Source organism: Triticum dicoccoides, chromosome 5A, assembly GCF_002162155.2.
Source record: "Triticum dicoccoides isolate Atlit2015 ecotype Zavitan chromosome 5A, WEW_v2.0, whole genome shotgun sequence".
In the NCBI taxonomy this organism is placed as follows: Eukaryota; Viridiplantae; Streptophyta; class Magnoliopsida; order Poales; family Poaceae; genus Triticum; species Triticum dicoccoides.
In genome coordinates, this window is record NC_041388.1 from 291,005,487 (window position 1) to 291,019,234 (window position 13,748).

At 45.4% G+C, this 13,748-nt stretch overlaps 1 protein-coding gene and 1 pseudogene across 1 annotated transcript; both read left to right on the forward strand.

Annotated features, from left to right (window-relative positions):
* Positions 1 to 815: 815 nt before the first annotated feature.
* Positions 816 to 5,388, forward strand: LOC119301088 (polyadenylate-binding protein 8-like). Its single transcript, XM_037577982.1, has 9 exons — positions 816 to 1,071; positions 2,250 to 2,368; positions 2,465 to 3,121; positions 3,204 to 3,281; positions 3,382 to 3,471; positions 3,835 to 3,966; positions 4,349 to 4,519; positions 4,638 to 4,844; positions 4,935 to 5,388. The coding sequence occupies exons 1-9, from the start codon at positions 816 to 818 to the stop codon at positions 5,178 to 5,180; spliced, it is 1,956 nt and encodes a 651-aa protein (XP_037433879.1). The 3' UTR covers positions 5,181 to 5,388.
* Positions 5,389 to 9,981: 4,593 nt separating this feature from the next.
* Positions 9,982 to 13,182, forward strand: LOC119299445 (annotated as a pseudogene).
* Positions 13,183 to 13,748: the final 566 nt, after the last annotated feature.

Genomic DNA, 13,748 nt, shown 5'->3' on the forward strand with positions numbered 1-13,748 from the left:
CATTATGGAAAACTGAGAAAGGAAATAACTCCAATTCAACTATTCAATGCAAAACAACCATATGGTAATATATCGTTAGTCAAGTCATCTCGATTTTGTTGTTTTCTATAATCAATGTCAAACCATATTCACAGGAGCACGAGTCACCAAATATCATAAAAACTGTAAGAGTACAACAATTAAAGCACTTAAAAGAAATACTTCCAGGCATTTTTTTTGTTAATGGTCGTAACTGAATTCACTCACAGTATACTTTGGATAAATATTTCACTTTAGAAGCCAAGAGTAATGCGGGGAAGAAGCAAGAGAAGTTACTCCCCAGTTTGCTGTAAACAAAAGCAGCATGGTTAATGTCGCAACAAATGATTGGATTGCAAACATATCTCTTGTCGCTGTAGACAAATATAAGACGTTTTAGACTCACAGAGGGGATGAAATCGTTTACACGTAACGACATACTTTCATTTCGAAATTATTTCAGAAAAACATTTGCAAAACACAGGACATGCATTTTATCCGAAGCTGAGCTCATCGAACCCTGAATACCGTCGGCCCCGGACACGTGCACGCGCGACCCCCGCCACGATCACGGCCGTCCAAGTCTGCCCGGTCCCCATCCAACGGCCAGGCGCCACCAGGGTTTTGCCGCGGGGGTACAAATAGCCTTCTTCCCCCTCCGCCGCCGCCTCCTCCCTCTCCTCTTTCGCCACGCCGCAGTTGGGAGCCAGGCCCCCAACTCTTATCAAACCCTAAACCAAAAAATACCTCAAAAAAATCCGCAAAACCACGAAAAAAAATCTACCTTTCGATCGGTGATGGCGGCGCAGGCGGCGAGCTCGGCGTCGGAGGGCGGCTCCCCGGCCGCGGCGGCCGCTGCGGCTGCGGCGGCGGCATCGTCGTTCCCGGCGACATCGCTTTACGTGGGCGACCTCGACGTGAGCGTGCAGGACGCGCAGCTCTTCGACGTCTTCGCCCAGATCGGCGGCGTCGTCTCCGTGCGCGTCTGCAGGGACGTCACCTCGCGGAAGTCGCTCGGATACGCCTACGTCAACTACAACACCCCGGCTGACGGTGAGCTGGCCCTCCCCCGTTCCCCACGTCGGCGATTAGCGCTTTTTGCACTGCTAGGTTACCGGTCGAATTAGTCTCCTTCGCGCTCATTGCATGATGCTGTCGGATTTGTTTTTGTTTCGATGCGGTTGCGTTCGTTGGTGGTTTCTGTTAGGTAGTTCAGGCGGTGGCTGAGGCAGTTAGGGATTTGGCGGTTGGTGGTTCACAGCGTATAACACGGTGTCACTTGATTTGGAAGTTTGGATATTTTTTGCTGAACTATGTATAAATGTTCTCCTTTTCCTCTTTTGGGATTTTATCCTGATCTCGCAGCTAGTTGGTGTCCACGATCCTGGGGTTATTTACCTAAATTTGTGGAGTGTACGTACATTATAGAATCAAAAGTTAAATAAGGTGCTGTGCTAGCTTGGTGGCCAGCATATAGGTTTCTTTAGTTCCTCGTCCTTGGAACAAGGCTCTGCAGTGCGAAGGGCTGGTTGTGGATGAAGGGTGAGGGAGAAAGGGTGGATGGTGAAGGGCGAGGAAGAAGAGTGAGAAAAGTGTGTGAGCGAGCGGTGGAGCTGCAGGATGAGATTGCTGCATGTAGTGGTGCCGGCGGCAAAGTCTTGTTGCTGCACCAGGGTTTTTAGGCGGTTTTGGAATGGTGGTTTTGGCTTTTAGTTCATGGTGGCTGGTTTCTTTGCCAATTTTGTCTTCCTCTGAGGTAGTTACTGATTCGGCGTACAAAAATTGTTACTCACGTGTTTGGAAAGTTTGGACTGTAGTTTATGAATGTGACCAATAGGACTATAGTTGATTTTGATCCTACTGTTTTTGCGGTTTTGCTGTTTTATCCCACACACGTGGTGTCTACAATCCTGGGTTGAGTTTACTAAAGTAACAAATACATTTATTTAAGCTTGTACTATGTTTACTGAATGCTTGTGTTTGGTAGCTCTGCTCCTGCGAAGATGATATTTAAAGCTAGGTAACTGTTTGTGGAATAATAGCTGATGCTGTCCTCGAGAAGTTTCTACATTTGATCAAATGTTTCCATGGTTCACTCTCTCCTTTATATATATATATATATATATATATATATATATATATCCTTATAGAACCACTTCCATGCATATTTTCTTGTTGTATATCTGCAAGGCCTTTTAGTGGTTTCATACTGATTTTGAAATATCTTGCAGCTGCACGGGCTCTTGAAATGCTCAACTTCACTCCTATCAATGGACGGCCTATCAGGATAATGTATTCTAACCGTGACCCCAGCTTGCGCAAGAGTGGCACAGCAAATATATTTATTAAGGTGCGTGCACATATTTGTTATGCAATTATTGACTCTTATTGTTGTGGCGCTACTATATTTATCTAACCTGTTATCTTGTCCTTCCATATTCTGCAGAATCTTGACAAGTCAATTGACAACAAAGCTTTGTATGACACATTTTGTGTGTTTGGAAACATTCTTTCATGTAAAGTTGCAACAGATCCTGCTGGGGAATCAAAGGGCTATGGCTTCGTTCAGTACGAGCGGGATGAGGCTGCTCATGCTGCTATCGAGAAACTGAATGGGATGCTTATGAATGACAAGAAGGTGTATGTTGGGCCTTTCGTTCGTAAGCAGGAGAGAGATAACTCTCCCGGCAATGTCAAGTTCAATAATGTCTATGTTAAGAACCTAGCTGAGACTACCACTGAAGATGACTTGAAGGAAATCTTTGGGAAGTTTGGAGCAATAACAAGTGTTGTTGTAATGCGGGATGGGGATGGAAGATCCAAGTGTTTTGGATTTGTGAATTTTGAAAGTCCAGATGAAGCTGCTCTGGCTGTTCAAGATTTGAATGGCAAGAAATTTAGTGACAAGGAATGGTATGTTGGAAGAGCGCAGAAAAAGTCAGAAAGGGAGATGGAATTGAAAGAGAAGTTTGAAAAGAACCTTCAAGAGGCAGCGGATAAGTATCAGAACACCAACTTGTATCTGAAGAACTTGGATGATACTGTTGACGATGAAAAGTTGCGTGAACTTTTTACTGAGTTCGGAACTATTACTTCCTGCAAGGTTTGTTTAAATTCTCAGCTGCTGATCTATACATGATGCTATGCTTCCCACATATGCTACTAATTGAAACTCTTTGTCACAGGTTATGCGTGATTCAAACGGTGCTAGCAGAGGTTCTGGATTTGTCGCTTTTAAATCTGCTGATGATGCTTCCCGAGCTGTAAGCTTGAGCTGTACTTGTGTAAATAAGTATGATCTAATTTGTGCATTATTTTTGGTTCCTAAAGTTATTTATTCTTTCTTACAATGTCCCATGTTAGCTTGCTGAAATGAACAACAAGATGGTTGGCAATAAACCACTTTATGTTGCACTCGCACAGCGCAAGGAAGACAGGAAAGCTAGGCTGCAGGTAAGAACTTTTGTGAGTGAAATTGTATTTTATATGATTGATGTTCCTGATATATATGCTTGTATAGTATTTGCTCACCTAGTTTTTCAGCAAAACCTACTGAGATGAACACCTAGACAATCTGATGGCACTTATTATTCAATTTGTGGACCTAGTGCTTTCTCATGATACTTAAGTTCAGTATTACCAGCTAAATGTTCCATCATGTGCATTTTAAAGTCTGTTTTGACTGTCAACACTTCGAATTGTGGTGTTTTATGAAAACTTACTTCACTCACATGGTTTCCGAGCAATTTATTTGGTTATTCATGCTGCTTTTCTGCTGTAGTTCAATTTTCTGTCACTAACTGCTGTTCGTTGCAGGCACAGTTTTCACAAATGCGTCCTGTTCCAATGGCTCAAACTGTTGGTCCTCGTATGCAAATGTTACCTCCTGGTGTTCCAGTTGGTCAGCAAATGTTCTATGGCCAGCCACCAGCGTTTATTAACCCACAGGTGAGTTGAGTCAAAAAAATTCTGATATTCTATAACATTATTATGTTGTTAGCTTGCTAGATTTGAACTTACACTCATAACATTATTATGTTAGGCATATAAATTTTCTCAAGCAAGCTTGTACCATTGCTTTAGCACAAAAGGCCATTACCAATATTTTCTCATTGTTCTTGGCATTTTACATGGTGCACTTTTATCATTTTGTTGTAAAATACAGCAACCTGGCCATAAATACTTCTGTTAGTATAACGAAGTTTTCATCAGGAAACAGCGCAATTCACTTTTGGGTTTTCCATCATGTAGATCTAGAATTTCTGGATTTAATATCACGCATGATATTTGTACAATCATTCTTTATTGACAAAGTGTGGTCTTTTTGCAGCCTGGATTTGGCTTCCAGCAACCTTTCATGCCGGGAATGAGGCCAGGTGGTGCTCCGATGCCAAACTTTATGATGCCTATGGTTCAGCAAGGACAACAACCACAACGCCCAGCTGGTAGGCGAGCTGGTGCTGGTGGAATGCAGCAATCCATGCAGATGGGTCAGCAGCAGGTAACCTGCAGATATTGCTTTATTTTTCTCTTCCATATGCAATATTTTCCTAGGTGGGTTTTGAGCCATTCGACAATCAGTCTTGTTTTGGAGGCTCTAAAATCTATCTACATTGCAGATGCTGGGTAGGGGTGGTGGTCGTGGTTACCGCTATCCGACCGGGCGTGGCATGCCTGATCCTGCGATGCATGGTGTTGGGGGTGTGATGACATCCCCATATGAGATGGGAGGGATGCCTATGAGAGATGCCGGTGCGTCACAGCCGGTTCCAATTGGGGCACTGGCTTCTGCACTTGCCAATTCACCCCCAGAGACGCAAAGAATGGTACGTGGACGAGGCTCTCTAGGTATTGCATTGTTTTTGTTAGGAAAGATGTGTTTGTTGATCTTGACCTTGTTTTGTTTGTTGCTGCAGATGCTTGGCGAGAACTTGTACCCTCTTGTTGATCAGCTGGAGCACGACCAGGCTGCCAAGGTGACCGGCATGCTTCTGGAGATGGACCAGACTGAGGTGCTTCACCTGCTTGAGTCGCCAGACGCTCTCAAGGCCAAGGTTGCTGAAGCCATGGAGGTTCTCCGCAGCGCTCAGCAGCACACCAACCAGTCCCCTGAGCAGCAGCTGGCTTCGCTCTCGCTGAATGACGGCCTCATCTCTTCCTAAGCTCTACGGCGACAATTTTTGCACCATATCAAACTTATCTAGACTGAAAATGACTTGGTTTATTATTGGAGACTTAGCTTTTGCCGTTAGTTGAATTAGTCTTTTAGGCTTCCCATGGATTGGCTATTTTATTTGCATGGATTGGTTGTTTTGTTTAAGTTGTCGTCAGCTTGTCACTGAATTTATCTTGCTTTCTCGTTTGTGGTTCTCTGAGCACTGTTTGGTTTGTGCCTATGATCTTATCTTTCACGGGTAAGAGCATCTCCACTCGCCCCCCAACAGGCCCTCTGGGCGCCTTTTTTAGCGCCGATGATGTAAAAATGGCCCAGTTGTGCCCCCAGATCCTTGTTTATCGTTGGTTCGGGCCGAAATTACAACCGGCAAACCCAACCCGAACCTGCTGGCTGAAGCTAAAAGGCGCGTGGGCCTTGTTGGCGACAGCAGCCGATTTCCCGCCGTTTTCTTTTCCTCCATTTCCTAGAGTGTCGCCCCCCTTCCCCCCTGCCATTCTCTTTTCAGACCCACATGCCATGCTGTTGAAGAAGTATGTGGCCCTTCGCTTAGCCACCAATTTCGTCCAACCACAGCCGAGGGCGCCCGCCTTGTCGAACGCCTAGTGGAAGGCCGTCGGGAGGCCGTCACCATTGATCGGGGGAAGCCAGTGACGCGGCGACGGAGCAGGAGGAGGCTGCAGGGATGGCGAATCTTCCGCCTCATCAAGAGGCCGTCCAGTCCCACAAGTCCTGTGAGGGAGCTAGCGCAGCGTTGCCTCGCCGGCCAACTTCTTGCCACCACTATGGGGGTATGCGCCCTCGCCTAGCTATGTCGACGGCGATGTGCATGGCGGCTTCAACCCCAACATCACCTTCCCGCATGGCACGGTGCCGTGCGCGTCCCCTTCCGGCTTCAACCACGACCCGCGCACTCCCTCCATCGCCATAGCCACCGGCCTCAACACCCAGTACAACTACTCGTCGCCGACTTACTCAGGTTCGCCTGCGTCGCCTCTGCGTCGTGGCGCCCTACCCTTCGCACATGGCTCGGCGCCATTGTTCAGCAGCACCGACACCGACATGGACGAGATCATCACGGGCTCGGTCGCCGCCGCTTCGAGCCTCGGGTACTGCACGCAAGACGAAATTTGGGACGTCGCCGTCGACATGGAGCACGAGCTTGACGACGCCGAGGAGGAGGACCGAAGAAGCGGGCGGCCAACGCCAAGCCGGCCGAGCCTCGCGTCAAGTGGACGTCCAAGAAAGACGAGTGCCTCGCCGAAGCATGGAAGACCATCAGCATCGACCCGATCACCGGCTCGAATCAGAATGCCGACACGTACTGGAGAAGGATCAAGACAACGTTCGACGAGCACAAGTTGGTCGACCCCGACTTCGCCAACATCCACATGGACCGCGACGAGAAGGCCATGGCGAACCACTGGGCGACCATCCAGACGACCTGCAACAAGTGGCATGAGATTCAAAAGGAGGTCGTGGCTCGCCCGGAAAGCGGCGCCGACATCGAGGGTCAGGTATGGCCTTCGTTCGCCGGCCCAGTTCTTTGCCGTGTACTTTGCCGACACATTTATCTTTGGCTGTGCAGATGGTTCGGATGTTCAACTTGTTTCGCCAGGACAACGACGATCGAGAGTTAAAGTTCCTTCATGTGTTCACCAGGATCTAGTCGTGCGAGAAATGGATGGAGTGCCGGCTCGCTCTCGCCAAGGCGAAGGACGCCTACAACCTGGACACGCCTGCCCCGGCGGCGACAGAAGGGCGCCCTGATGGCAACAAACCAGCCAAGGCGGCGAGGGGCGCGGTACCCACTGCCGAACGGCTGCAATCGTCGATCGAGCAGCATCGCCGACGCCAAGAGCAACGCCGCCAAGGGGGAGGAGAAATCCGATGCGAGGTGGTCGGTGTTGATGAGGAAGCAGGACGTCAAGCTCGACCTTCTCAGGACCAACATCGTCGCGAAGAAGAGGAACACCGACCTGACGTTCTTGATGGGGACAGACACGTCGATGATGGACGAGCAGGTGAAGCCGTGGTACCTGGCGGACACGGCCTTATCTTGAACCAGATGTCGGGACCGACGGCGACCGCCGCCCCTACGCCCACGCCGACGCCGAGCCCGAACACTGAAACTGCGCCCACGCCGACGCCGACCTCAGCCAGCCCTGTGGCAGAGGAGCCTGCCGCTTGATGAGCTCCATGTCTATTTGTTCCTACCCATTTGATCACCGGACTTTGGCTATGTCCGATCACCGACTCTGTGGCATGATGATTGCTGACCCTGTGATATGATGATCACTGATCTGTGTCATTTTTTGATAGCGGGAAAGTTAACTTTGAATTTTTATGCGATTGGAGGCTGAAATCTGGGAGCGCGTCTAGGTACTCAATCGTCCCAGGCTGAAAAAACCGTCGGCGCTAACGCCAAAACCCCTTGCTGGGTGCGTTGGGGGCCAAATGGATGGAGATTTTCTAAGGGCATTTACAGTGGTGAGCGCTTACGCAGGCGCTTAGATAGAAAAAAATAAATAGAAAAAAAAATGCAAAAGGCAGCCGTTCAGCACCAGCGCTTATCTATTCCAAGTTTCCAACACTAGCCGTTCAGCACCAGCGCTAAGTATCGCTGAAAATATCGCTGAAAATAGTGATTTATGTCTCATCTCGTGAGAAGAAAAAGGGCTAGCATCGCTGCCTTGTTTTGCGTCGCCCTGGCACCGAGCGCAAGAATACACCAGGAATTGGCGTTGCAACTGCCGATCGGCCTGGAACTTTTTCCTAGCATCGGTCCCTAGCGCCTCTCGTTGGAGATGCCCTAAGAGAGCAACTCTATCCGAGGCAGAGTTGACGGACAACAAAACGTATATGTAGGGCGCTAAATATGTTTAGATGCTGAGGCAACATGCAAATTTAGTGAAAATTCCTTATGTGTGGGACCAAGTTCTTTATTGATTTTGTGTACAAACTTGTAAAATACGTGTTTCTGGTCATCAAACTTGCACAAACATTCATATACGGTCACATTTCATGTACGCAGACGTATTTGTGGCCTATGTGGCATGCCAGCATGGCCAGGGCCCACCGTAACCCCGCGACGCATGGTAGATCTGCATGCCTTTTCTTTATTTACATATTATGCACCTATTTTTTTAACTTATTAAGCCCCTAAAATGATTTGTTATTTACGTATAAAGCCACTAAAATGAAATGGAAAAACAAGGGACGGTTCGGTTACGAACTAGGGACGTGCCCCTACTAGGCTCAGGTTAACAACCACCAAACCGATGATCATTCATGTCTAGGCAGCACAAATAATTTTTGTATCATATAAACACGGCTGAAAAATCAATTTTACAAGAAATGTAACCCCAAAAAAGAAAGCACCGTGGCTCGACTATGTGACCTCGTGGTCAATGTTAACTAAGATTACCACCGGGTTTTGAAAACACAACATATCCAAATGGGATAAATATTTTTCATGTTGTTATTCCTTCTTGTTCTATGTAAGAAAAAAAATATTCTTGTGTTTGTGATATTTAATAAATGTTTATGTGTTACAAAAAAAGGTGTGTGACATTTAAAAAAATGTTTAAACATTGTAAACCACATTTGTGTAATTAAAAATGATACGTTGCATTTTTAAAATGTTTGTGCATTCCAAAAAAACTGGTCATGACATTTTTTAAATGCCTATACAATGTATAAAACTGTTTGTGTAGCTTAAAAATGTTTGGTACCATCCGAAAATGTTAAAAACATAGTTGAAAAAAGTTTCAAAACTTGTATTTGAAAAAAATGTTAATCATATGTTTAAAAAGTATTAAGCATATTTTTTAAATACTCCAAACATAGATGTATACTGGAGTATTTAAAATATATATGTGTGTATCATAACATAGATGTATACTGGAGTATTTAAAACATCAAAACATATGTGTATCATATGGAGTATATGTTTCCATACACATAAGTTTCAAAACTTGTATTTGAAAAAATGTTAATCTGGACGTGTTGTGTTGATTAACATTTTTTCAAATACAAGTTTTTGGAACTTTTTAAAATGTCGCATACCTTTTTTTTGTAACACATAAATATTTTTTGAATGTCACAAACACAAGAATATAAATTGTTTTCTTACATCTGGACGTGTTGTGTTATCGGTGGTAACCTTAGTTAACCTTGACCACAAGGTCACATGGTCGAGCCACGGTGCTCATTTTTTCCATGTTACATTTCTTGTAAAATTTATTTTTAGTCAATGTTTATATGATACAGAAATTAGCCGTGCTATATAGATATGAATGATCAGTAGTCTGATGGTTGTCCACGTGAGACTACTGGGCACGTTGCAGCTTCCAAACCCCATATCGCTTGTTTTTTCATTTTATTTTTAGGGATTTAATACGAAAAAAAGCCAAAAGCTTCTCTGCAGATCTACATGCTACAGCGGATGACAGTGGGCCCTGGCACACTGGAATGCCACATAGGCCATGGATACATCCGTGTACATGAAATGTGACCGTATATGAACGCTCGTGCAAGTTTGATGACCAGAAACACGTATTTTAGAAGTTTGTGCACCAAACTGACCATCACATGCAAGTTCTATGACTTCGGCTGTAATTACCTCAACTTAAAATTGTTCTGTCTAGTATCTCTCACTAAATCAATATACTTACTAGTTTATTTACTCGGCTCGGTTGTGGAGGGAAGCCGACTCGCCTCGTCATCATCAATAATAAATAGACAAAAACAACTAGCGAAAACCCCGACTCGCTCGGTCGGTTGTTGCAATGGCATGCGGAGGCAGAGGACATGGCGGCGGCCGGACCTCCCTGCCGGCGGAGCTTATCCAGGAAGTATCAGACCGTCTGCAGGCTGACGTAGACCAAATCCACATCCACCAGGTATGCTCCCACTGGCGCGCGTCCACTGCCCCGCTCGTAGCCTGCCGTCTGTGGATCGTCGCCGCCCACGACCGCCACCATAACCCTATTAGTGCCGTTAACCATGTATGCGACCACTCCTTCTGGCTGCTCGACGGTGGAAAAAGGAGGCACTCCCGGGCCCTAGCCCCGGCTGGGCTCCCCTACTGCCGCGGCACGCCCCGTGGCTGGCGCGCCCTAACGGACAACTTGCGAACCCCCACCAGGCTAATCCTCTGGGAGCCCCTCTCCCAAGCTGAGATTCCTCTGCCGCCTTTCACAACCATCGCCCAATTATTCCTCTCCGGCGCCCCGCTCGCGTCGCTGGCGGCCTGGATGGCGATCACGAGCCAGAAAATCCCGGGCGCACAGATTGGGCACACGCTCTTCTTTTGGCGCCCTGGAGACGCAGCCTGGACGATGCAGCCCGAGCACCCTATAGGCCGGATCGACGGCGCAGCCTTCCACCAAGGCAGGTTCTACATGTCCAACATGATGAGCATGAGGCTCGACATCTTTGACCTCCAGCAGCATCCTCCCATGCGTCTGCGGTGTATCTCCCTCTATGCTCCTCTGCGAACGTGGTATCCAAGCCGCCGCTTACCCGGGGATCTGGTGCCACACGTGGTGGCATGCAACAACCAGCTGTTGCTCGTTATGGTGTATCGTGGACAAGGACACCCCGGGCCCGTGATCCTTGTAGAGGTGCACCATCCGGATTGGGCCGCTGAGCGCCTCGACTTCCGGGGGGGAGAAGGTGACGGATCTCGATGACTACTGGCTCTTCTTGGGCCGGGGTGACAGCCTCGCGCTCCCTGCAGAGGACTTCCCTACCATTAGGAGAAATTGTGTCTACTTTGTGGAGCATGATACAAGAAAGCATGAGCAATGGGTTATTGTGTTTGATTTGGGGTCGAACGCTTTGGAACAAATTCCTCACCCGCAAGAGCACACGGAAGGCGGCAGCAAATACAGTGGCTGGTTAGGCTATTCGTGGTTCTGCCCTAGAAGGCCCTTCGTTGAGGCCCTATGATGTATAATACTCCCTCCATTTCATAATGTAGTGCGCCTATACTTTTCGAGATTCAACTTTGACCATAAATTAGACAAATAATACATAAATCATTTTACTGAAAATTTATACCTTTGAAAACTTCTTTCGAATACGAATTCAAAGGTATCTGTCATGCTCCTGCCGCAGTCACCCATGTTGATTAAATTTATGATCAAAGTTAAATCTCCAAAAGCGTGGGCGCACTACATTATGAAATGGAGGGGGTATCTCATTCAACTATTTAATTATGGCAGCAACAAGCTTTGTATGAATTTATTTATTTTGTGGTCATCAATAGGACAACATGCTCGGTTGATCTGGAAGTAAAGAAGGAGGGATTTTCATATTAGAGTGACCTCATCTAGAAATCGCAAAATAAGAGGTGTTGTTGACCTGACAATTATGAACTGCCCTACTCCTCCAACGAATCATAAATTGAAGCATGAACCCTGATAGATTCCATGTTTTGTATGAAATTTTTAGGCTGATTCGTTATCTCTCTCTCACAAGTTCTGAATGCTATCTCTCACAAGTTGACTTAAAATTGTTTAACTGTCTTTTTGTGAACAATACCGTGTTAACTGAACTTAACTGAAGTGAGTAGCAAATGTTTGATTCAGTCCTGGTTTGTTTCATCTGGAACAATTATGGTAGCAGCTATGAAACAGATGCAATATGAAATGTAGTAGCTGTTAAATAAACACCAAACAGTAATCTGCATATGTTTGGTTCTGTTTAAGGATTGTTTTTATTAGGAACTTCAAACTGAATGTAATCCTGGAGCCAAAACATTGTGTTTGCTGGAGTAGTTGCCACTGCATCAAAACCACATGACATATGGTGGTGAGGTTTGGAATAAACTATCTCATCTGGCTACTTTCTTGTACATGCTTTGTCCTCTTATTGTTGTTTTTGTACATGCTTTCCTTCCAATATGTACTGAGAATATATTGTGACATTCTTCAGGATTCAGGCTTCCGATATTAGAAATGGAACCCTTTCCTTCCAATCAATTGAGCCTCAACGATGTTTGTCATTCAGTTCTAATGGTACTAGTAAGTTTGCTATTGGTGGTGAGGTATCAGGCCATTCCACCTTGCCTTTTATTTTCTTCATGCACTTTTTCTGTAGGGTAAGTTAATGTAAATTCAAGGATAATTTATGCATGTTGTAATCTGCTGAACTTTTAATTTGGAGTACACATGATTTTGGATACTGTCAACAATATAGAGCATGAAATGTTCACTTTTTTTGCTCTCCAAATTATGTGTCATTATTTTGTTTGCACTGTTCTTATATGGTGAAACTTTAGTTGTTCTATAGGAGAGTAGTAAACATTTGGTGCATCTGCATAATCTGTTGGATGCCAAATGGATTTCTTCCCATTAATTCATACTCCTATTTCTGCCCATGGATTTATTGTCATTCTCTGTCAGGTCATCTAAGGCCTTGATAGACCAAATTTGGAGATTCAAATAGATTCAAAGGCTTTGACTAAATTATTCAGATTAATGCAAATAAATTCAAATAATTTCAATAAATTAAAATAATTCCAAATAAATTCAAATAATCCAAATAAATTGAAACCTAAACATTTTTAGAACCTGAACATTTTCGGTTAGTGGCTCAAAACTGTTCCACCAGAGGAGTAGACATTTAACTTAATCAATCTACCATCTAAACAAATACTCCTGTTAATTTCACTAGAGGACTAGACATTTAACATAAGGTAGTCTCATTTTAATTTAACCGTGTCTATTTTAGTTGCAATAGCCCGTTAGAGTATCCCGGTGCAGATCTCCTGGTGCATCCCTTGAACAACAAAACATGCAAAAGGCTGGGAGGTCTGAACTCTAGCCTATCCCTTTTGTGACATTTTGGTGACTATGCAAATTGCATATCTCCTGGTGCATCCCTTGAACAACAAAACATGCAAAAGGCTGGGAGGTCTAAACTCTAGCCTATCCCTTTTGTGACATTTTGGTGACTATGCAAAACATAGTAATCAACTCTTATTGCTTTTTTGTAGAGGCTTGTCTTGAAGCATCTGTGCAATTCAGCCAGAGGACCATAGATGATGATTAGGTGAGAGTCCATAATCTACGCCGTAATAATTCCAATTGCCAAAATCCTTGTCTAATTGAATGTTTCTGAAGTTAAAATGGTTGAGTGTTTACAAAATTAACACGATTGAATGTTTCCAAAATTAACAAAATCTTGCCATTTCCTGATTGAATGTTTCCATAATTAACATGATTGAATGTTTTCAAAATTAACAAAATCTTGCCATTTCCTGATTGATTGTTTCCAAATTAACATTTCCAATTTTGCAGGAGTACGTACCTAGCAGCAGCAGAGGCGGGATAAGGAGGCCGGCTAGAGGTGGGGCGAGTTCGTGTGGTCAAAGCAGAAAGACCAGCTGCAGGTGGTCCAAGCAGCATCAGTAGGCGTCGGCGGCGGTGGTAGCAGCAGTTGTAGGCGTCGGCGGCGAGGAAGGAGCCGGCGGGGAAGGACTACCTCATCAGCAGAGCCGGCGGGGAAGGAGAGAATGGGCCGGCGATTGGAGTCTCCCAGCAGCAAA